The sequence below is a fragment of the Armigeres subalbatus genome, chromosome 2 (assembly GCF_024139115.2).
Source record: "Armigeres subalbatus isolate Guangzhou_Male chromosome 2, GZ_Asu_2, whole genome shotgun sequence".
Lineage (NCBI taxonomy): Eukaryota > Metazoa > Arthropoda > Insecta > Diptera > Culicidae > Armigeres > Armigeres subalbatus.
The window spans coordinates 258,664,575-258,689,409 of NC_085140.1; the positions used below are offsets into that span (position 1 = coordinate 258,664,575).

A 24,835-nucleotide genomic window follows, 5' to 3' on the forward strand; every position below is an offset into this window, starting at 1 on the left:
ATTATTTAAAAATGGCATTTAGCCGTTTTCAGTATTTGAGCCAACATTTTGGCTGCTTGACAGGTCTCCTGCTCGATTTGCTGCTGTTTTTGACGGTTCGATTGGCGGCACATACCTATCCGCGTTTCTCTTATTCAGGCCTCTAGTCTTGACTATACTGAAACCCAAAACTATTCAAAAACTGGTTGTCATGATCTAAGGCAGGCATATACACCCGGTTATTTTTTTACACGGGTGGGTTTTAGTTGATTACGACCTTCAGCGTTAATGAAACTATGAGTTAACCTCATGAAAAAATTCACAAAAAAATCAAAGAAAATTTAGGTGGTATTTAAAAAGCTGTAAAAAATCAGGTTTACCGGGAAATTAAAGAATACCAACCGTGTAAAAAAATATTGGGTGTACACCATACGTTTCTCTACTAAATTACCACCAGGAAACATAGAAATCAATAATTGCAATCGGTTTTTAATCGTTGCTGTCATAGAAAAATGCATTTTGCAGAGGAAGATGGGGCAAAACAGCCACTGTCAGTTATGATCTAGATCCGGAACGTATAACATACGTATTCTCTACAACATAAGAAAACAAAAACAAAAGTTAGTAGCAAATGGTTTTAAAGAATAGCTGCCATAGAATAAATGCATTTTTTAGAGGAAAATGGGGCAAAACAGTTACTTTTAGTCGTTATCTTGGACCGGAATATATACCATACTTATTTTCTACACAATTAGCATAAGAAAAAAAAATTGGATATTCGCAATCGATTTTAACTCACAGCTGTCATAGAGAATATGCATATTTAGAGGAAAATGGGGTAAAACAGCCCCTTCCAATCACAATTCAGGGCCGGAATAAATATCATACGTATTATCTACAATACTAACCTTAGAAAACATAGGAGTAGTCAGCCACAATCAGTTTTTAAGTATAGCTGCCATAGAAAAATGTGTTTATTAGGGGTAAATGGGGCAAAACAGCCACTCGCAGTCATGATTTGGGGTCGGAAAACATACCATACTTATTCTCTACTAAAATAGCATCAGTAAACATAAGAGTAGTTAGCCGCAATCGGTTTTAAAAAGTAGCTGTCATAGAAAAAAAGCATTTTTCAGAGGAAAATGGGGCAAAACAGCCCCTTCCAGTCACGACCCAGGGCCGGAATGTTTACCATACGTATTCTCTACGAAATTAACATTAGTAAACATAGGATTAGTTAGCCGCAATCGGTTTTGAAGTATAGCTCCCATATAAAAAATATGTTTTTAGGGGTAAATGGGGCAAAACAGCCACTCGCAGTCATGATTTGGGGTCGGAATACATACCATACTTATTCTCTACTAAAATAGCATCATTAAACATAAGAGTAGTTATCCGCAATCGGTTTTAAAGGGTAGCTGTCATAGAAAAAATGCATTTTTCAGAGGAAAATGGGGCAAAACAGCCCCTTCCAGTCACGACACAGGGCCGGAATGTTTAACATACGTATTCTATACGAAATTAACATAAGTAAACATAGGAGTAGTTAACCGCAATCGGTTTTTAAGTATAGCTCCCATATAAAAAATATGTTTTTTAGGGGTAAATGGGGCAAAACGGCCAGTTCCCATAATTTCCGGTGAACGAAAATAGCACCAATCGATTTGTCGTGAATTTTCCCTTAGGGAAGGGTATTTTTCTGCCGCAGCAAGTTGCCGCAATAAATAGGTACCTTTTTGGGTCACTGTGGATCACTGTGGGTTTCCCCACTGTGGATCGGCTGTATTATAGACTTTTTTGGAGCTCAGATCATGTGATCTGGTGGATACCGTGGGCTGAACTCCAGAACGTTTTGGAATACCTTGAGCATTTCCTATTCAAGAAAATTGGATTTTACTGATACGGATATGCCTATTGAACCAGATTGGGTGAACATCGACGATGAGGACATTGCAAAAGCCTTGATTGATCTGATAGATACCGTACGCTGAAGTCCAGAACGTTTTGGAGTACCTAGTGGAGTATTCAAGAAAATTGGATTTGCATAATGCGTAGGGGAACAGATGGCTTTGGCAGGTTTTGTTCTATTATTGGCAAGGGGGTTTTTGTCGACCGAATTTTATGAAATTTGGCCACAATATTCTTTGATATGCAAAGAATGTTTAGGCCAAATTTGAAATCAGTCATAAACCCCCCTGACAATAATAGAACAAAACCTGCCAAAGCCGTCATTCCCCTTATTGGGTGTTTACTGACGATGAGGACATTGGCCATAGCGTTGATTGATCTAGTAGATACCGTAGGCTGAACTCCAGAACGTTTTGGAGTACCTTGATCATCCCTTATTTAAGAAAATTGGATTTGCATGATGCGCATAGGCTTTTTAAAACAATATGAGTGTATACCAACGATTAGGACATAGCCAAAGCCTTGTTTGTTCCGGTAGGTACCGTGGACTGAACTCGAAAAACGTTTTGGAGTACCTTGACCATCTCGTATTCCTGATTTATTTGCATGCTCTCAGAAGCGAAATAGTCCCAAGGTTTCCGATATCTGGGTATTCAGGGTATAGTCAAATTTGACCCCTTTCCTGCAAAGCCAACATCCTGGTGAACAGTTTTGCTAAAGAAAGTGTCTATCTCTCTGCTGTGATTTTACACAGCCAATCTAAAACGGTAGGGATATATGACCCAAAGATAACCCTTTCAGGCTCAATTTGTTCTAAGCAGTATTCCTCAGAAAATTTGATATGTTCCATTTCATTTTCATGATCAACAATGGAGAAATGACAAAGGAAGTTGAAAAATATGTATGTGCTATATCATCCAAATTGTCCTTGAGTTCAGAACTTGCGATCTACAGTTCCAATCGTCATTCCAAGCTTGGATATGTATTCAACCATATCCATAACAAATACCTGAAAATTGTATTTGTTACCCTCTGATATGGTCAGAGGGTTTCGCGATATCATGGGTCATCCAAGCCGTTCTTAAGATCAGAACTTTCGATCTACAGCCACGACACTAGCTTTTTTCGTCACTAGAAGCTTGGATATGTATTCAACCATGTGTCCAAAACATATTCCATCCTGGGTCATCCAAACCTTTCTTGAACTTATGATTACAGCAACGACTATTGTCATAACATATTCGTGAAGATCAAGAGACATGGTAAATAGTTTTGGGACATCCAGGGCCATCCAAACCGTCCTTGAGTTCAGAACTTGCGGTCTACAGCCACGATACTAGCTTTTGTCATCACTAGAAGCTTGGATATGTATTCATCCATCTTCTTCATTTTCTTAATGGCATAACACCCTCATTGAGAGATTGCCGCCTCGCAGCATTAATATTCATTCAGCACTTCCACAATTATTAACCGCGAGATTTTTAAGCCAAGTTACCATTTTTGCATGCGTATATCATGAGGCTAACACGATGATATTTTTATGCCCAGGGAAGTCGAAACAATTTCCAACCCGAAAATTACCTAGACCGGCACCGGGAATTGAACCCAGCCACCCTCAGCATGGTCTTGCTTTATTGCCGCGCATCTTACCGCTAGGCTAAGGAGGGCTCACATTCAACCATATCTACAACATATTCCTGAAGATCAAGAGGCATGGTAAGATGATTTCGGGATATCGTGGGTCATTAAAACCGTCCTTGAGTACAGAACTTGCTAGCTACTGCCCCAGCAGTGCAAACATGCTTCATACTGGATCTATAATAACTTTATATTGTCGAGAAAGCGAAATATAGTGCTACTGGTTATTTTGGTTTTACGTCACTCAAAGCTACAGTATATATTCAATTGTAATAATCACATACATATAGCAACTTTGAGAAAATATTTTTATTAGTAACTGTAGACAGTTTGTAGTCCCAAATAAAAGTATAGTTTGGATAAGCCAGAATATCCAAAACTATCTTACGATGTCCGTACATTTCCAGGAGACGTAATGGATATAGTTGAATACGCATCAAGTAGTGAAGTAACACGAGTGAGTAGTGAAAAAAACACTGCTACAACTGTTGATTGCACCTCAAGGATAGTTTGGATAACCCAGAACATCTAAACTACCTGGCGATGTATACTCGATTATACTTCCAGGAGATGTAATGGGTGTGATTGAACATGTATCAAAATTTTGTGTAAGGAAAAAAGCTACTGCCGACTGTTGATCACAAGTCCCGAACTCAAGAAAAGTTTGGACAATCCAGAATAAGAAAATTATTTAGAGCTTTTGGTGTAATGTGCAATGACCACATTTTTGTAGCACAGCTGTGTGAAACAAGTTGTAATGCACTATCAGAACTGATGCCTCCCGTAAATAGTGCTTTTTTGAAGGAATTTAGTCATTTCAGTTCATTATCGCAACAGCTTGCGAAAAACGTCTCTCATGGTATGCTACCTATTGAAAAAGAATACAGAGATAATAAGTGAGCCTTTCGTTTGTGTTCTTCCATCAAGTTTTGCGCCAGCCTCTTGTCTTTGATAACTTTCATTGACACAAAACGTTAGTTTACCTTGCTGACGACTGTCTTTTGCGTCTTCTTGAGAGTCTGACTGAGATTTCGTTAATTGGTTAACGAAAATCTCCGTGTTGACGTGTTGACGTTCCAGCACATAAGTTTGCTGATTGATGGTCCCGGTTAGGTTCCTAGTTGTTGTATCTGCGAGGAAAAATTATTTTGGTCACATGGTTTCGGAACAATCCCGAGGTCTAGTGGGAAACCTGTTTTTTGGATGTTTTGATGAGTCCCGAAACCCGTCTTGCGACGTATCAAACTTTATGATCTCACAAATCATGATCAATGAAGTATTTTTGGCTGCACTTGGATAAGTATGGGCATGCTCCGCGAACCTGGTTCCTCCTGGGAAGAGGCCACTTTCTGATGGGTCCCGAAACCCGTCTTGCGGCGTATTAAACTTCATGATTTCACAAATCATGACCAATGGAGTATGTTTGAAGGCATTTGGTTGAGTATGGACATGTTCCACGGCATGCCGGGAATCTGGTTGCTATGGAGAAAAGGCCACTATCTGATGGGTACTGAATCCCGTCTTGGGACGTATCAAACTTCATGATTTCCAAAAATCATGATCTATGGAGTATGTTTGGAGGCACTTGGATGGGTGGGTATGAACATGCTCCTCGGCATACCGGGAACCTGGTTCCTCAAAAGAAGTGGCCACTTTTGGCGAAACCCATCTTTAGATGTATCAAACTACATGATTCCGCAAAAGATGTTCAATAGAGTATATTTGAAGTTTCTTTGGTGGTTATGGTTAAGCTTCGTGGCATGCCGGGAACCTGGTTCCTCCAAGGAAAAGTAACTTATTGATGTGTTTTGAAACCAATATTGTGACGTTTTCCGAAACATGATTAATAGTGCATATCTGACGGTACTCGTAAGTCGAGTCAAGTACGAGACACTGAAGACGACCACACAGTTGTGGTCGAAATACGTATCTGCAAAGATATCTAAATAATTGGTGGAATTAAATGGAGTTACTTAACTCGTCTTAGACGTTTGAATGAGAGTTCTCAAGTACTCAAAGCTGAAATTTGCATAGCATTATTTTAAATTTATACTTGATAAGGAGAAATAGTAAAACCGTACCCACTAAAAAATGAGAAAGGGGATGGGAAAGGGGAGGGGGGTTTATTATATATTTTCGCATTTAAGTTAACTTAAATCTGAGAACAAATTACAAAATGTAATGAGTCTGGAATCTTTTTTGTGACGTGATTTATGAATGGCCGTCCATAAACCACGAGGTCCTTTGGTGAGGATTATAGGGTGAAAGGGGGTAGAGTGAGGGAGGAGTAGGAAAGAGGAGTCTCGCTGAAGATCTTAGTCCGTACAAAGTTATGGAAACAAAAGATCTCGGAGGAAAAGTGAGCGGTATCGTGTATCACAAAAATGTATCCACGTGATTTATGGATGACCATTGCACAATGGTTCGAGAGCAGCCAAAACCTCAAAAATCGAAATTCGTGTTTCCGTCAGAATTATATTTTTCTCATTCTATAGAATACTTACGTGATTCAAATTCAAAATTTGAAGTAGTTCTGTTGGGTTTTGACTTAATTACATCATTTTGAATTGAACATAAATGTAGATTTTCGAATAAAAACGATGTTTGACAAGGCGTTTAGATCAGCATCGTACGGCTTCAATTACATCGCAAACCCTAATATCATTTCAAGACTGCATTGTCGGGATCTTAAATAGTATGTGTATGTCAAATATTGGTGACAGAACTCAATTTTAGTTAACTTTGAATACAAAATTAGTTTAAATACCCACAAATTTTAGATTAAACTACTCCAAAAGTCGTTGCCGTTGAGTGCCCGTAATAATTCTATGCTCATTACAAAGCTTAAAGCAATAGCTTTCCATTCATCACTATTTTGTTTTGCGAAAAGTTGCGATAAGCTGTTTTTTTAACGTTTTAGTTTGAAATGTGCATAGTATTTTTTGGTCTGTTTCTAACTGAAACCTTACAAATGCGTATTTTTTGTTCACAAGAACCTTAAAAATGCCCTTTTTTTAAATTATTAGATTGAAGCTGAAACGTTCGATATAATTATTTAATATATAAAACATGTAATGAAAGCATGAAATGAAAGCTGAAAAATGAAATGATCTCGTAGCATAATTATTCAATGATGGAATCATTCATATACTTTTATTTGAATATTTTTTATTGCTGTTTTAAGTGAAATAATTGGAGAGTTTTCTTTCCAAACGACTAGAAGATATCACACACAAGGATTCTTGTTTTAAAAACTTTCTTCAAGGAAGGAAAAGCCTGTTTAGAGTCAAGATTATAAAGAATACAAATGTAAGTACACAGTTGTAATAAAAGTTGTTCGTTTGTCATTCAAATTAATTGATTCTTTTCAAATACAACTTTTTTCAAAAATATTCCATAATTGTGGATGTTCCAAATAAAATTATTTGTCTTAGCACATGCACAGCCAGTAGTTATCAAACAAGTCTTTTGATACGAACATTATTTATAGCTTTTTTTCACTTTTCAAAAGACGAGTTTGTACTATCCCATTTAATTCCACCACTTGAGTCAAGTAAGAAAACCAATAACGGCCTTACTGTTGAAGTCGAAATACGTAACTGTGAAGTAACAATCAAGTAATTGAATTCAATGGAATAGTATTAACTAGTTCTATGGCAAGTGAGATCATCTTTGTAGCGAAACAATCTGTTTTCTAAAACCGAACTTAGCAGTAAAATGAAAGTATTTACTATTCACAGAGATGCCTGAAACGGCTGTATATTGCCAAAGTAGTGCTTCCAACACCCACGTTCAAGTCTGTATGTGATAAAAACCATCAAAATACCATAATACAAACATAAGGGATATTTTTAGGGACATTTTGAGGTTTTGGCCAACCTTTGTTCTGGAGCGAACCACTGTGCATTGGCGCCCTCAATGTGGATGGACCTTTAAAAAATTCGTGCTTAAATCACGTGGAAAATATTATTGGTAGATTGGTTAGTGGCAGATAAATAATAAATTCTATTATTTTAATAATACTTTAATTATTTTCTTTTCTTTTTTGAAACAAACGTAGCAGAAGTTATGTGCTGGGTAAGCAAAAATGACTAAATGTGATCGCTGTTGTACAAAACGTCGGAGCAAAGCAAACCATCGTCGTACTGGTCAGATGACTCCGGAACTTTCAATTTCTGCCAGGTCAATCCAAAGTCAAAATTAATGGTTTCACTTTTACCGTATCGTCCCAATCCAGATCCTGTAGCGTCACAAAGTTCTGGAATATTGTAGCGTAAGATATGAAATTTGGAACTGTTTGGAAGCCCAGCTTGAAGCCAGTTTTTTTGCAAATTTTTCAAGTTTGATCTCGTATCCAGCAACCAACTTTTCTTGCAGGCATGCAGCAAATACCTCTGCAAAGTTGTCAAGCACCTGTAAATTTTAATCAAATAGTTTTATTGCAAGAACAGAATCAATTTATTGAATTCTTACGGTTCTGAGCACTCCAAGTGGCCCATCATTTTCCAGAATGGTCCTCTTATCTATCAGCTTGTGACAATTTCGGCCAGTGAAGCCATACTTGCTGTGCCGTTGGCAACAACTGGCTTTCACCCACCGTTCAACCTCCGGATTAATAGCTTTGTAGATGGCGTTTACAATGCCGAGTACGATATGGAGAACTGGAGGTGGACAAATAAAAACAGTTTTCTGACTGTGAACGCCATACAATAAGGGATATTGTACACAATTGTAAAAATATTTCGCTCGTTTGTCGTCAGAACCATCCTCTTTCCACTTGTCGCAGTTATCGTTGATGGAACCCAACGTTCGCGGTTCCTTACATTGTTGAGAAAGCAGAGGCTTGCTAGTGTGACAATATGGGTATGGATATGATGCACTATGACCCATCAATCCGAGTAAAAGATTAATTATTTTGAGATCGCCCGCCGAAATTACTTCCAATTCGTTTAACTTCAACAGATTTGACCAAACTTTCGCAATATTTATATACTTTTCCGAAATGTTGGGAACAACTGCAAGCAGAAATAGTTTCTTAACTCCCGTATCCTTTTCACCTTTACAGATGCTCCACAACTTTTCGACAATAGTTAGGGTTACTTTGAACGATCCCCCTCCCGCATCAGCACAAATCTGGTAGATCTTGTTAGTCTTCGAAATCTGCCTCTCCTTTAGCACAAACTCGATAAGGCCTTTCACATCAGTACAATATACGACGGGTTTCACCACCACTTGTGATTCAGATGCATTATCCTTTTCAACATTAAAAGATATGTGCTCCAAAGAGAAAAAATCTTTGAGCTTTTGATTGGCGTCTGTTAGCTTTTGGGGTTAATGCAATGGCACTTCAATGTCCATTCCCCTGAATGCCTTGCTAAGTCTCAAAGTTTTCCTGGTGCTCAAATCACATACGCCTTTGATGAGCATCATGTCGTCCATGGATAGACATTTCTTTGTGGATGACCCTGAAGATCCACATGTCCATAGTGAAGGTCGTTCTTTTATGTACGTTCTCTTATAGAGCGATCGATCCTTCATCAGCTCGGTTATTTCTCAAATATTCTGCTACCACTGAATCGCCGGCCCGGTGACTCCAGAAGATTTTCTGTCGCTCGATGAAAGAACACGTATGTTTTTTGCAGTGAGTTTTCCTCCAGCTAGTGTCAAACAGTACAGTGAGCAATTGATTTTTACACACCGATAAGCCGCCATTACCAAACGTGGAAAGCTGGATTGGGGAATGGTAGGGAAGTGCACCGGTTTTGGCCAACTTACTGCCTAATTTGGCCAACCCTGGAAAATACATATTTTTCTAAAATAATCGATCAGTTGAAAACAGCGTTGATCCATAAGGGATATATCTTTTGATGTAACTAATAAAACCCTCGCGAATAACCCTTGGAGTTATTCGCAAACTTGGCCAAATTAGGAACATGGCCAAAACCGGTACATTTCCCCTACACGTTTTCGCTATGATCATTCGATCATCTAACTGAAAAAAATCCTGGTCGCAAATGAAAGATATAACAACTAGAACAATTTTATTAAAAACCCATAATTCAGTTACTTTACCACCATCTTGTATGCATGTTGCACGAAATGATGTTTAGTACGACAATGTCAACAGAAGGCGTGTGAGAAATATCCTATAAAAAGGAATACGATGCGCGCGCCTCTGGATATGAAACTCGCAATCAGTTAAATTCAAAGCAACTGTTAAGTTTTTTTTTCTAAAAAAGACAGAATCACCGCCTTCGACCAGAGGTAGACCTGTGCGCCGCCACGCCACGCCGCCGCCGCCGGTGGTTTTACTCACGCCGCCGCCGCCGACGATTTTGGGTCGGCGCGCCGCCGGTCATAATTTTGCCACGCCGATGACCAATAGCAATAAAAAATCAATTAACTTTGGTCGAGTCGATAACGAGACACTGAAGATGGCCTAACAGTTGAGGTCAAAATACGTATCTCTAAAGCAATAATAGCAATAAAGCAATAAATAGTACTAAACTCGTCTTATGACAATTCAAAAATGATGTTAAGGTGGAACTCGTCAGAATTCAATTTCAAATCTACCAAAAGTGATGGTGTCTTTAAGTCGATGTAGTGACATATAATATCTTGGTTAATCAATTAGTTGGTTGATTAGATTGAGAGTTTGAATGAGGCTTTATCTAGTAAAATAATACATAAATTGTTTAACTGGTTTTTGGAATTCGTCTAAGTCAAAGCCTCATTCTGTCGGGCACCTAAACTTGTATGTGACTCGCAAAATATGTTTGTTGTGGTACATATGCTTTTGTGAGGGCCTGAATACATGCCCGAAGCTCCTCCCCAATTAATATACGATCTGGCATTGTTGTAGGTAAATCATTGCAGCTCAACAATATCAATTTTAGTAGAACATTCATTGTCTTGATAATATTTTCTTTGTGTCCCGAATAACAAATTTTAAATTTTAAATAAATTTTTGAATATGAAAACCGCTTGGTATATTGCGAGCATCAGTTGAAACCCCTTCTTTTTTATTAACTGCCACTGTAAACCAGAACTGGGAAGTTGTCGCCTCGCCGCATAGTATTTAGTAAAATTATTTAGTGGAATCGTCAGGCAGTTTCAAACATTACGAAATTTTAATTTGATTTTATTTTTTTGAAATTGTTTAATGCTTTATAGTAAAAGCTTCAGGAAATGTTTCTTCAAAAACTTCAAAAATATTCTAAGAAGTATCGTTTTGACATTCATTTAAGATTTCCTTCGGAATTTCCTCCAGGGATTCCTTCGGAAAATATTCCAGAAATTACTTCGGAAATAAATAAAGAAATTTCGTTGGAAATTCCTTCAGATATTCCTTCGAAAAATTTCCTTTAAATTCTTTAGAGAATTACTTCAGACATTCTTTGGAAATTTCTTTATGTATTTCATCGAAAATTCCGTACGAAATTCCTAACGATTTCTTCAGAATTTCCATTAACGATTTCTTCAGAAAATCCTTTACGAATTTCCTTCGGATTTTTTTAAGGAATGTATACGAAAATGGTTGCAGGAATTCCTACGAAAATTCCGCTGGGAATTCCTTCGGAGACTCCTTAAGGAGCTAGGAGTTTCTCCAAAAATTGCTTAGGAAATCCTTCATTTTTTAAAGCAATACTTTTGGAAAATTCTATGAGAACTCCTTCGGAAATTTCTTGTTTTGGAATTTCTTTGGCAATTATTCCATGAATTCCTTAAATAAATTCTTCAAAATATAGCATAAGGAATTTCTTCAAAATTTTCCTAAAGGAATTCTTCAGAACTTCTTCTAGCAATTCCTTGAAAACATTCTCCGGGGATTCTTTCAGAACTTTCTGCAGGAATTCCTTCCAAAATGCCTTCATGAATTCTTTCCGAGAATCTTTCAGTAATACATTCTGATTTTTCTTCGTTTAGTTTTTTTTATGTCTTTATTTCAGCCCAAGGCTGGCTCGTCTCGTAGAAATTTTTTGTTTGGTGTTTATTTTAGTAATTCTTTCAAAAATTTAATTAGTAATGGACGTAATTTTTAAATTATTTAAGGTAAAAAAAAACTGGAGGAGTACTCAAGCAAATTTTTGGAGTAGTTTTTGAAGAAATTCATGAAGGGTTTTGAAGGGTGCAGGAATTTCTAAATGAATTTTTGAAGGCATTTTCTAAAAACAATCTGAAAGGATTTTTGAAAATAATTCCAGAAAGAACTGCTAAATGAGTTTTTGTAGGTATTTCTAAAAGACCTCCTTTCCTCTTCCTAGGGGAAATTCCAGAGGAATCCATAAAAAAATCTGAAGGAATTTCTACAGGAAATCTCAAAGGATTGTTGATGGGTAGAGAGAAAGGTGTGAATTGTTATGTTACCTAAGTCGATTCGATGGATACGGGGAATTGACTGATATCCCATTGTTATTAGCTATTTATTGTTGTATAATTGGTAATACATCCATGTACTCAATAGAAAAGTGTGGGTTCAAGTCCTTCCCACAGCCGAATCTTTTTTCGCAATTTATCATAAAAAAACACCTTAAATGGCAAACTTAACTGTGTGTATAAAAATTGAACATATTTTCCGATAAACGAAAAAATTTGACTTACCTCACAAGTCATTAATCAAGAAAAAATCTCAAAGGCATTTACGAAAAAAATCCTAATACGTTTTCAGAGGAAATGCCTATTGGTATTTCTGAAGTAATTCCTCGAGTTCTTCAGAAATTCCTTCGGTTTTTTCAGTAATCTATTCGCAATTTCCTCCAGAAATTCCTTTGGATTTTCATCCGGTAATTTTCTCGGAAATTGCCTCAAGGAGTTCTACAAAACGAATCGAATTCCAGAAAGTCTTTCGGAAATTCTTTCGGAATTTCCTCCACATATTCCTTTAGGAAGGAAAGGAAAACCTTGGAAAATCCGTTTAGGTATTCTTCAAAAAATTCCTTAAGAATTCCAAGCAACTTTAAGCAACTCCGACAATCTTAGATTTTCTCGAGAATTCCGTAGGACTTTCCGTCAAGACGTCGTTCAGAAATTCCTCCAGGGATTTCTTTGGAAAATCTGTCGAATTTTTTAAGGGAATAAATCTAGAAATTAAATAAATGATGAAATTTTCAAGAAATTTCTCCAAAAATTCGAAGGGTTTCTAAGAAATATTCCAGAACTTCCCTCAAGAATCCTTTAAGTAAAAACTTCCTCCAGGATTTTTTTATTAAATGTCTTTGGAATTCCTTCAGGAATTGCTTTGTAGAATCTTCTACAATTTTTTCAGTAATTCCCTTCGGATATACCTTCCAAAGATCCTCCACAAATTTCTTTTGAAATATCTACAGAAAATGTTTTTGAAGTTCCTTCGAAAATTATTTTAGAATTCCTCCAAAAAATCTCTAAAAAATCCTTCTGAAATTCATTAACGGATTCCTTTGGAAATTTCTTTAGGCATTGAAAATTTGCTAATAATTTTTTTTCGGAAATTAATTTGGGAATTGCTTCGGAAGATTCTTTTAGGAATTCCTTCGATTTTTTTTAGAAATTACTTAGCAAGCTACTTGACAATTTTTCCTTAAATCTTCATAGGAATTCCTTCAGAACTACTTTAGAACTACCTTAGAAAATTCCAGTATGTTTGATAACTCCAGGAAGAAATTTTTGGCCATTTCCCTCAGGATTTCTTTACAACATTCTCCATTTATTGTGATTGTTTTCGGGGACCTCGGGAATTCATTCAAAACCCCTAAAGATTTTTTTTCGAAAATTTCTTCGAAAATACCTTTGGAAATTTCTTTGAAAATACCTTCAAAAACTGCCTTTGGGATGCATTCAGAAATTCTTTTAGGATATTTTTTAAATGTCTGTAGGGATTTTTCCAAAATTTCTTTGAAAGGTTCCTTCTGATTTTCCTTCGGGAATTCTTTCCGTTTCCGTCTTCAGTTCTTCAGAAAAATACTTCAAAAATTTTAAAAATTATTTCATTCCTTAATAAATTTCCGAATGAAATCCAGCAGGAATATTATATGATTTTACTAAATGAATTTCTCAAAGAGAACTTTAATGGATTTTACCTAGAACACCTACATGATTTTTCGCAGAAATTCTAATAGGGTTTTACCAAGACGAGCTCGGCCCCGTGACACCTATGAGTAGAGTTCTCTAAATCTTTTTTGAATAGGTGTCCAACTAAAAATCTTTCCTCTTCCTCAGCATTCCCAAGAACGTGGCCAGGGCAGATGTCACCTGTTGTAGAGTGTCTTGCTTCCATCTAAGAGATAGTCTCTTACAAAAGGCTATGTTTGTACCACCTATGAATTGCTGAATGCTAATGCTAGATTCTCAAGGAATGACATTTTTTAAGTAATTAGGAATTTAAAAAAAATCCCGGTATCCTCCAGAAATTCTTTTAGGAACTCCACTAAGAACTTTTTTGGCATATTTAAATAAATTTAAGGGATAATATTCATTTTGGTTGGCCATCGTGTACCAGTAGTATTACTCAGCCAGTGCGCATTTTCAGTTATGTTAATTTCAACAACATTTTGTAATCAGGTACGTCAGCAAATATAAAAAAATCGACTTCAGTTAAAACGACATTGTTGTTTCATAAGGGCGAAAGTCACAAACGTAAACATTGACTTCTTTTGCTGATTTCAGGAAGATTAGAAACTTCTGGCGGTATTTTCAACTTCCGTTCGATAGAAGGCGCGGAGCGCCACCAGTTCCACGTGGTTGTAAGCTGGAAGCGGTTCTAGTTGTTGAGGAATTTGCAGGAAAAGGCATTGTTTACGTTTGTGACATTCGCCCTTATGAAACAACAGTGTCGTTTTAACTGAAGTAGATTTTTATACGGGTTATTCGTACTGTGAGAATCCAAAAATCCGCGTTAAGTTAATTTTTTCAGCCATTGATTTTTTCATCCACGCCGGTTCACGCCGCCGCCGCCGCCGCCGCCGATAAAACCCAACGGCGCGCCGCCGTGACGCCGCCGCCGCCGGGGCAAAAGTGACCACCACGCCGCCGCCGCCGATTACATGACCGGCGCACAGGTCTAACCAGAGGTCGCACAGACTAAACACTTAACATCTAGCATGAGACAACGGACATTTACACAGCACCCAGTGGACTAGTGGAGAGCTTTTCGCTTTACGAAAAGTTTTCTCCTGACCGGGGCGGGGAATCGAACCCACACTCCACAGCACATGCGTCTAGACGATTGACGTCGCATATAAATATACGCAATATCTAATTCTTTTCGAGTTCCGTCTGCAGTGATCAACCTTAAGTCGAAGTCCCTTGGAGTGTAGAACTCGTCAGTTTGACCAAGGCCGCCTATCCACTAAGACACTTTTGACCCAAGCCTTAATTCGCTTTGAAATTCACTTGCGTTGCTTATTTGGAGAAATAGACACATTGTGCTTCTATAGTTTTCTTCTTCAATGTACGTACAGCCATTCTGAAGCCAAAAATGTCTCCCACCCGAAAACATCCTAGGCTGGACCGAGAATCGAAATCGGCCTCTCAGGATTAGCAATCCTACGCCTTCTGCTTTCAAGGCTGATTGGAGACCCAACATTCAAAAAACCGGGAGTCAAATCCTCATTTGCAATAGGGTGGGTGTACCAATCGTCGCCATACCTGCTCCTTAGAACAGCTGTGAAAACCACAATAAAATTTGTTATAATCCTCAAAATGGATTAATCCATAATAGGAACGCATGCACAAGGTGTGGCACTATTCTTACTTTTGGTTCCTTATTTGGCAAATCCCATTGCTTTCTCATGGGATTGGCCAAATTGGGACCACTAGTGCGACACCTGTTGCAAAGGACGTCAAAAATTAAGCAAAATCCAATTTTACAATTATGCTTTACTTATTTTGAAAGAGATCAAATGTGTTATCGTATAATATAAGTATGCTTTACCGATATGAACTTAGTTTGTGGTGATTTAATTGGCCATTGAGCATATAAAGCAATAGTGCGACAACTGGTGCTATAGCCACGACTGGTATATCTAGCCTATTCTTAATCAAAACCCATTCAAATTTGATCAAAGTTCTTTCTCTCTCTCGACAGATAAAAGAAGTGGCTCCAATTATTCCGAAGGATCAGAAACAATTCTGGAATCACGACATCAAGATTGCCCGGGATTACAACAAAACCATGCACACGATGGACGGAATGACGATGAATAAGCAACTGCTTCAAGAGCTGTCTCATTTCCGTCAGCACAGCGAAACCGATAAGCAGGGCTCCGATCGGTGGCTCAACACCATTGGCCGAGCCGGCCAGAACACCTGGTCTCCGCGGCATCTGCACAACACACGAGAACATCGACCCACGATTCAAGAACTTGAAGCACTCTATCTCAGCCTGTCTGCTAACAGTGCCGAAAATTCAGGCCACTACCCGCCCCATCACTCGGCGCACTCTTTTATGAAGTATGGCGTAAGTAGTTCCCCCCCGGACCTTTTGTGGCTAACATTTATGTACTTTCAGAATCCCATCGTCGTATCTGCGCTCGTCAAAGCCCTGGTCTCCACCCAAATTCTCCTCCGCAGAAGTAATACGATCCCCACATTTCAATAATGGTCCCTCGTAAACATCTAACGCGTTTCACATTCTTCCCCAACAGACGGAACCTTTGTCGCCAGGAAGTCACTCAAATCGTACCAAACCCATCGAAATTGGGTTCCGACGCCATCATCGGTTATCTGACTCGTTCCGAGCCAGTTCAGCTCCGCTGTCGAAAATATTGGAAAACGTTGCCTCTTCGACGCACAGCGGCTCCGACGAGGGTCCGTCCAACCGACAAGGACAGAAGCACAAAAACAAATTTATCGTCACCCCTGCCTACGATCCCATCCACAAGTAGTGCTCAAATGCGAATCTTTGAAATAAATAAGACTCGTACTCGCGTTGTGAATATGTCTCTGTATAGTATTTTACTGTTTGTTCACTGTTTATTTTTGTATTAGTTATTGAAGATTAATTTCGTTAGATACAGTAAGCTCGAACACAAATGGAAGCAAATTCAATTTGCATACAAGCTAGCGAAATTGGAACCTCAAAAATGATAATTAAAATTTATCCGAAATTTCCTTATCGTAATGGGCTAGATCGTGTTATATGGCGAAATGAGTTGCTCCACCCAAATTAATCTCAGTTGCTCGTAGATATGCCGTACGGATCCCTAACTGAATCTTTTTTTTGCGGAAATCTACTTTTTTTTCTCAATGCAGTTTTAATATCAATCGATGATTCTGATTATGAAATCGGCAGTAATTTAAATTGTACAAATTTGAATCTGAAGCATGCATTTTCCAAGCAAGCCGAAATTCTTTCACATGTCTTTCCAAAATATAGGTACAGGTAATCAACCCTATTCTTGTTTACGGACGAACGAATTTTTCGAACGGATGCAGTGCGTTCGAATCGTTTCCCCATTTGATTTTGCTGGCGTAAACGAGAATGCGTATCAGCGAAAGGGCGTTCGTACGTAAACAAGAATATCAGCATTTCCACCCGTATCCATCAAGTTTTACAAATCTTATTCCATTTCTCACAGTCAATGAGATTTGTGTGCATATGATTTATTTTTCCCTCTTTTCGTTATCTTCGTTCAAAGTCAAAATTTAAAAAAAATACTTTAAAATAGAACCCTAGATGTACCAGGAACTTATGTAATATTTGTTTCACGGTTGAGCTAAATTTTCGATTTACTAACTTTAAAATAAAAACGCGTGTACAAAACTGTGGAAATGTTTAGTAAATAGTATGTTAAAAGACAAAAATTCCCAGGTTATGGGATGCAATATCAATGTTAAAGAACTACTTACTTAATTTGCTTAAAGTAAGGCATGCGAATCGACTCCATCCCACCACTTCGAATGGCAGTACTTCAAGCTTAAAATAGGCACTATGAAAGACGTTGAAAACACAAAAGATATTTTAGTTACTAGATAAAGATTGTCGCTTCGGTTCCCTTTGTTCTGCTGTCCGAAACATGTGGTACATACCTGTCAAATCGTACGGATTTTCCTTCTTTGACATTTAGCTCCCCTATACTCGCCAGCAAAAGATGTTCCGGACAGCGACGACAGCGACAATATTTATCTAGTAACTAAAATATCTTTTGAAAACACCGAAACCAGTGGAGTCATTCGATTTGACGTATCTGTGAAAAAGCTTCTCTCCTCGCTGGCGGGCGCGTATTTGCTCGCAAATAATGGAGGTTCAAGGTTTCCACTATATGAAGAAATTCTGGTACACCTCATGGTTCATGAACATTATGTAGCTTTGACTCCAACAGAGAATCACCCAACACAGCTCGATGTCCTTGCACTTTAGAATCCTCCTTACACTGCCAGCAGTAATGGCAGGGTGTGCAAGGGCTTTCATAGACTGATCCAAGTTATAGACTGATTCATACCACACATCTTCCCTCTTCTCTTATAATCGATGCATAAAACTAAATCGCTCGTAAACATTTAACAACAAAACGAAAGAAACATTCAAACCGGAATGTGGTAAGCAATACCATCTAATAGAGTAGAGACATATAATGTCAACTGGATTGTAAACTTACTCATTCGGTAATTTTTCATTTCCAACTATTATGCATTTCGGAAAAAAACATGAAACCATTCACAATCGAACTTATTACTCTCAATAGAAAATATGGACACGACAATACAGTAGATTTTATAGAGGCTTGCTACCAAACCTTTTAACATCCCAAGAGAAAACTATGCATCACCGATGAGACTTGAAGGAAGATTGAGTAATGAAGAGAAGCCAAAACCGCGAACAAAAAACAAAGGAAACCGAATTTTAGCCCATCAACGACACTCGGCTCTGGGAAATAAAGTAAAGCGCTCAAGTCGACGGGTCAATTATCGCTTAAGCGATAGTGGGCGGAATCTCTTGCTAACGAAGATGAGGAAGCCACAGTAACTGGGGCGAAGATGAATGCAACGATTCCTGCGAAAGACGCGATTGGTCAGCTATTGACCGACTCAATTGGCCTGCTGAAAAGGAGGTTCAAGTTTATTTATTTATTTATTTATTGTGTGATTTCATCGACAGACTACATTTAGCCCTAATGATGTATGTAAAAACTAATTAATACTAAAAAACGCACATAGTCAAGAAAATATAACATAGTAGCATTGTCAAGATAAAAAATTAAAACAAATAAAATGCAGCCTTATCACATACAATCAACGAAAAAATTCAGAAAATCTACGACGAAGAACATTCCGCGTCAAGTTGAAGTCGAACATGGAAGAAACTCTATTAAACGTTCTCTGGAGGCCGTAGATTGCAGTTATTCGAACAACTCGAACAACAGATCTCCCTCTAATACCTCACCGCGGATTTCATAGCACGGTCACCCCGATCCGTTTCTAACTTTTTATTGCGCGGTCATACCAATCTGCTTTCTAAATTTAATTACATTACATTGCGCGGTCCCCCAAATAACAATTTCAGGATTTCTTTGATTTATTCAAGTTTTTTAAACGGTTTTATAAGAGCTGTGTCCATTTTTTCAGCAAGATTAGCTTCTATTATGCACTTGTAGCTGTTTTCAAAACCATTATAAATTTTGTAATAAATCCCCAAATGTCAAACACTTTTTAAACTTATTACTGGTCATATGCACTCTTATTCTTGTTTACGTACGATTGCGCTTTCGAACGAAAGGTGATGCGCATTCTCGTTTACGCCAGCAAAATCAAATGGGGTAACGATTCGAACGAACTGCATTCATTCGAAACTTCATTAATGTGTTTTTTTTTTAATTCTAGGATTAAGTTCAACACAGGCTGGGGCATTCATTTTTTAGATAATTAAACATTGTTTCACTTTCGTGTCTATGGTTGTGTGTTTTATTTTTTCATTTATCCATTTCGACAATTTCCTTTTTCCTTCAAAACAATAACAGCTGGCTCCACGGAAAAAAGAAGTTCTCTTTTTTGACAGCGGTTTTATGGCAGTCTTATTATCAGGCTTAAATTTGCTCTAGAGACGTTCTCAAGAGTGGGCCACTTGGTCATAACTTACTCTTGTAGTGATCTTTAAGAGGTTATCATGTAGATCATAGTTTTATTTTTAGTTTTGCAAATTTACTCTCCAGAACTGCTAATAGAGTATGATAAAACTCAAAATGTTACTTGGGCTCTAGATCCACTTCTCAAATTTCATCGTGCGATCATCCCGATCCGCTTCCTGCATTCCATTGCGCGGTCATCCCGATCCGCTTCCTAAATTTAATTGCGCGGTCATCCCGATCCGCTTCCTAGATTCCATTGCGCGGTCATCCCGATCCGCTTCCTAAATTTCATTGCGCGGTCATCCTGATCCGCTTCCTACATTCCATAGCGCGGTCATCCCGATCCGCTTTCTAAATTTCTTTGTGCGGTCATTCCGATCCGCTTCCTAAATTTCATTGCGCGGTCATCCCGATCCGCTTCCTAAATTTAATTGTGCGGTCATCCCGATCCGCTTCCTGGATTTCATTGCGCGGTCATCCAGATCCGCTTCCTACATACAAATGCGCGGTCATCCCGATCCGCTTCCTAAATTTCATTGCGCGGTCATCCCGATCCACTTCCTACATTCCATTGCGCGGTCATCCCGATTCGCTTCCTAAATTTCATTGCGCAGTCATCCCGATCCGCTTCCTACATTCCATTACGTGGTCATCCCGATCCGCACTCAGAGATGTCCTATACAGTTGGCAAAAACTCTGCTCTTTTATTTTTCACAATTTTTAACAATCAAATAAAATGTATGCAGTGAGTGCAACTAATACAGGAGTTAGGCAAAATGATTGAGATAGGCAAAATTTGGCCCAAATTCAAATCCTTATAACTTTTTGAAAAATTGATGAAATTGGACAAAACCGGAAGCATACTGGCCACCGGACACCGGAGATGTTCCGGATTTTCGGAGGCCATGTCAAAAACACATTTTTTCTGCCGCTCTGAAGCTACATCGATGAACACTATTTTCCTAGAAACTAGATCTTATTGAAAATTGAATGTGGGTGGTTGCGCTAAGATTCAATTTGAAAAACGTTCAGAACCCTATCAATATGGGCATCAAACTTCAAGGTTTTTCATGAAGATGCTTCAGGAATCATATTCATGATGATCAGATTTGCAGTAGGTTTCAGGTGCCCCGGAAACTTCAGGAATTGAAATTCTCAATTTTGGAATAAAATTGTTTTGTTGCAATATTGCTGGCTTTACATGGACATTTTTAGACCATATAATGACTGATATGTTGAACTATTGATAACCACTTAGAAAATTGATGTTTTTGGACGAAATCATTATTAAATTTAGTGATTAGCTTAGGGGCCGCATATTGGCCGCATCTCCCTAAATCTGTTCAAGTGATCTTGAATTCATTTGTAATTTTGATCCTCAGCACGGAAAAACGATAGAAGTTTCTATCGAACGCCCATGTTCGGAATATGAGTCATTGTTCGGGATTTGAATTTTTGTATTTAAGAAAAAAGAGGAACCAGCAAAAGTCATGTTTAGCAGAGAACCTGGAAGAGGACGTCGGCTCCGGGGTAGACCCCGCACCGCTGGCTGTGTGGAATCGAGGAAGATGCGTGTGCAGGGAGACTGGCGATTGGCGGCCCAAGAACTAGCGACCTGGAATAAGACATTACATTCGGTTTTGCTCCGGCTACATCTTTGTTGGTTATTTCTTATGTTCTTCTGAAAGTTTATATAATTAAGGGAAGAATCCTTGGGTATCATAAGAGCAAGAAATCTAGCACGATGAGCGATGCTTTTTTTCGTTTACTATGGTAAGGGACTATGGTAGGGGAACAAATGGGAATTGATGAAAATAATGGTATCTATATCTCCCTCAAGTGCAATTTTGACCTATCTTATGTACCTTATGTGGGGAAAAGATGAGCTTTGGCAGGTTTTGTTCTATTATTGGTGGTTTTTGTCGACCAAATTTTATGAAATTTGGCCACAATATTATTTGATATGCAAAGAAAATTTGAGCATAATCAGTCATAAAAAAAACCCTGGCAATAATAGCACAAAACCTGCCGAAGCCGTCATTCCCCCTACCATAGATTTTATAAAGCACAAAACAGGCACCGTCATAGCAAGGGGGATTTTTATGCCTTTCCTCTGTGTCTGGTTTGATTCCGAACGCTTCTATTGCCGATGATAGCACAATTATAAAATAAAAACACTTGCAATGATGTGACCCGGTGTGTGGAGAAAATCGGGTTTGTCTAATTGTAGATTTAAGCGGAATTTAGAGTGACACTTAATGTTTATTTATGTTTATCTGTGCAAGTCCATCAACGAATTGTTCAAAGGTTAGGCACTATGCTCTGTCAATTCTTTCGTTCTTCTTCAAACATTAATTTATACCTATTTGTTTTGGTTGTTTTTCTAACTTAACAGTTCAAATTTGCTCTCAAGCTTCGTTGAAACTGAAATAGATTAACCGTGTGATCAATCAGTTAGGTACTATATTCCACGCAGAACCTTCAGCCACTCCTTACTGTATTATCGGCTCGCTGCCGTCGGCTGAGCAGCAGGCAGCTGCTGAACTTTCTACTAAACTCCAAATTCAGCGGTAAATGACATGTTGGTCCTCCATTGATATGCAACATTGCATAGTCCACGCAATCCACCAATCCGTCGTTGTTGCAATCTTTCCCATACTTCTCCATGTATTGCGTAATTATATTGGTGGCACAGTCAAACTGATTGGCGCACTCCTCGTACGATCCCCAACGGTTGGGGTCATCCTGGGCCTTGACCACCTTCCCGGAATCGATCCAGTAGGCCCGCGAGATAGAGAACGGTCCGCAGTACTGTGGGATCAAATGAATCATTTCCGTGAACGACCTTCACTGCTTCGCTGTTGGTACACTTCAACATACCCCTTGGTCGCAGCGGAGCCGATTACTGCAGCCTGTAGAAGCTTCGCAAATACACCGAAAACATGTTGAGTTTAGGTTTGAAAGATAGATGCCTTCAATCATTATAAAGGAAGTGATAAAGATAAAGAATTTTGGATGCGGCATTCTAAATTTTAACTACTGTGGCAAGTGATTAGAGTGAGACTGACGTAGATGAAGTTTTTTTAAGCTGTGGAAGGATGATCTGAGAAAGTAGAACTGCATGTATTGCGAAGATTCTTATCAATGTTAGTAAAAATTGCCGGGTTTCCACCTTTCTGCTACCTTGAAAAGCTATACAATCCATTGTAAAATATTTTCAACAATTTCCTATCTTGGTAAACGCAATAAAAGTAATACATATAGGGTTACTGCTCCTGGACTTCATCTCATAGCTCCGATATTGGTCTCACGAAAAACAAAGCAATGAAAAGGTATTTGATTTGTTTATTATTTTTGTGATTTTTTTTCAGCAGTGAGCACGCATGTTAGCAAAAAGAAGCGACGAAATTGGTGCCGTATTTCTTTGTTTCGCGATGAGATGAATATATGTACAGTGAGATGGAAAACGGAACAGTTCCCCTATGTATTTTTTAAGTGCATAATTTCTTTACTATTTGAATAAAATTAAACAAATGACATATTGCTCCTATAATAAATCAAGAATCGTTTTTGCTTTTTTTTATGTTAACTATGTTTGCAATGTTTGTTGGGTTTATCAATCATTATCAGCAACCAGAGCTGTTCCTCCTGCGGGTTGAACCGCTGCCGTACGTCGTCGACCATTTTCATTTATTTATACTAATGACACACTGGTGGTATAAGTACCATAGTACAAGAATCTTGAAATGAGTACCGTACCGATTATTGTCTTTATTAAAGATAGTCTTGGAATAATTTTCTTGTCCTCTTGTACCATGGTACAAGTACCACAGGTGTGTCCTTAGTATTAGTGTACATCTAAACAGATAACACTGAATCAACAATTTGACGCCACAAAACACGGTTCGAGGCCGCATCTCTCCAACCTCGGATACGCCCCACGCTCGCCAAGTCGTTCTGCACCTAGTCTGCCCATCTCGCTCGCGGCGCTCCACGCCGTCTCGTACCTGCCGAATCGGAAGCGAACACCATCTTTGCAGGGTTGCTGTCCGGCATTCTTGCAACATGTCCTGCCCATCGTACCCTTCCGGCTTTAGCTATCTTCTGGATACTGGGTTCGCCGTAGAGCTGGGCGAGCTCATGGTTCATTCTTCGCCGCCACACACCGTCTTCTTGCACACCTCCAAAGATGGTCCTAAGCATCAGTCTCTCGAATACTCCGAGTGCTTGCAAGTCCTCCTCGAGCATTGTCCATGTTTCATGTCCGTAGAGGATAACCGATCTTATTAGCGACTTGTACATGACACATTTGGTGCGGTGGCGAATCTTTTTTGACCACAGTTTCTTCTGGAGCCCGTAGTAGGTCCGACTTCCACAGATGATGCGCCTTCGTATTTCACGACTGACATTGTTATCAGCCGTTAGCAAGGATCCGAGGTAGACGAATTCCTCGACCACCTCGAAGGTATCCCCGTTTATCGTAACACAGCTTCCCAGGCGGGCCTTGTCGCGCTCGGTTCCGCCCACAAGCATGTACTTTGTCTTTGACGCATTCACCACCATTCCAACTTTTGTTGCTTCACGTTTCAGGCGGGTGTACAGTTCTGCCACCTTTGCAAATGTTCGGCCGACAATGTCCATGTCATCCGCGAAACAAATAAATTGACTGGATCTGTTGAAAATCGTACCCCGGCTGTTACACCCGGCTCTCCGCATGACACCTTCTAGCGCAATGTTGAACAACAGGCACGAAAGTCCATCACCTTGTCTTAGTCCCCGGCGCGATTCGAACGAACTGGAGTGTTCGCCCGAAATCTTCACACAGTTTTGCACGATTTCCCAGATTCTGACTATCAGTTTGTGCAGGCAAGTGGCCAGCTTTTCCGGGGCCATCTTGATGAGCTCAGCTCCGATACCATCCTTACCAGCTGCTTTATTGATCTTTAGCTGTTGAATGGCATCCTTAACTTTCCTCAAGGTAGTGCTGCTTCCACCTTTCGATCACCACACGTTCGTCCGTCAAGATGTTCCCATCCTTATCCCGGCACATTTCGGCTCGCGGCACGAAGCCTTTGCGGGATGCGTTGAGCTTCTGATAGAACTTGCGTGTTTCTTGAGAACGGCACAGCTGTTCCATCTCCTCGTACTCCGCTTCTTCCAGGCGGTGTTTCTTCTCCTGAAAAAGGCGAGTCTGCTGTCTCCGCTTCCGTCTATAACGTTCCACGTTCTGCCGGGTACCTTGCTGCAGCGCGACCGCCCGCGATGCGTCC

At 39.0% G+C, this 24,835-nt stretch overlaps 2 protein-coding genes across 2 annotated transcripts in view; one reads left to right on the forward strand and one right to left on the reverse strand.

Moving 5' to 3' along the window:
• The window catches only part of LOC134212121 (uncharacterized), a 46,259-nt gene extending 29,696 nt beyond the window's left edge, over positions 1-16,563 (forward strand). Inside the window, exons 9-11 of the mRNA XM_062689691.1 lie at positions 15,587-15,951; positions 16,010-16,073; positions 16,146-16,563. Of these exons, the coding sequence (XP_062545675.1) occupies positions 15,587-15,951; positions 16,010-16,073; positions 16,146-16,385 (669 nt within the window). The 3' untranslated portion in view covers positions 16,386-16,563. The remainder of the gene's footprint in view (positions 1-15,586; positions 15,952-16,009; positions 16,074-16,145) is intronic.
• Positions 16,564-21,619: 5,056 nt separating this feature from the next.
• Positions 21,620-22,672, reverse strand: LOC134216227 (lysozyme 2-like). Its single transcript, XM_062695175.1, has 3 exons — positions 22,446-22,672; positions 22,062-22,376; positions 21,620-21,989 (listed from the first exon to the last, which is right to left on the reverse strand). Exons 1-3 carry the CDS (start codon positions 22,587-22,589, stop codon positions 21,954-21,956), a joined length of 495 nt encoding a protein of 164 aa, XP_062551159.1. The 5' UTR covers positions 22,590-22,672; the 3' UTR covers positions 21,620-21,953.
• Between the last annotated feature and the right edge of the window lie 2,163 nt (positions 22,673-24,835).

Bases quoted from the DNA above. Each gene is read 5' to 3' on its own strand.
- LOC134216227 (XM_062695175.1), bottom strand. From the start codon at position 22,589: ATGCCGCATCCAAAATTCTTTATCTTTATCACTTCCTTTATAATGATT. The intron at 22,377-22,445 runs GTATGTTGAAGT...TTGATCCCACAG, and splicing joins GGCTCCGCTGCGACCAAGGG to TACTGCGGACCGTTCTCTAT. The intron at 21,990-22,061 runs GTAAGGAGTGGC...AATCTATTTCAG, and splicing joins GGCAGCGAGCCGATAATACA to TTTCAACGAAGCTTGAGAGC.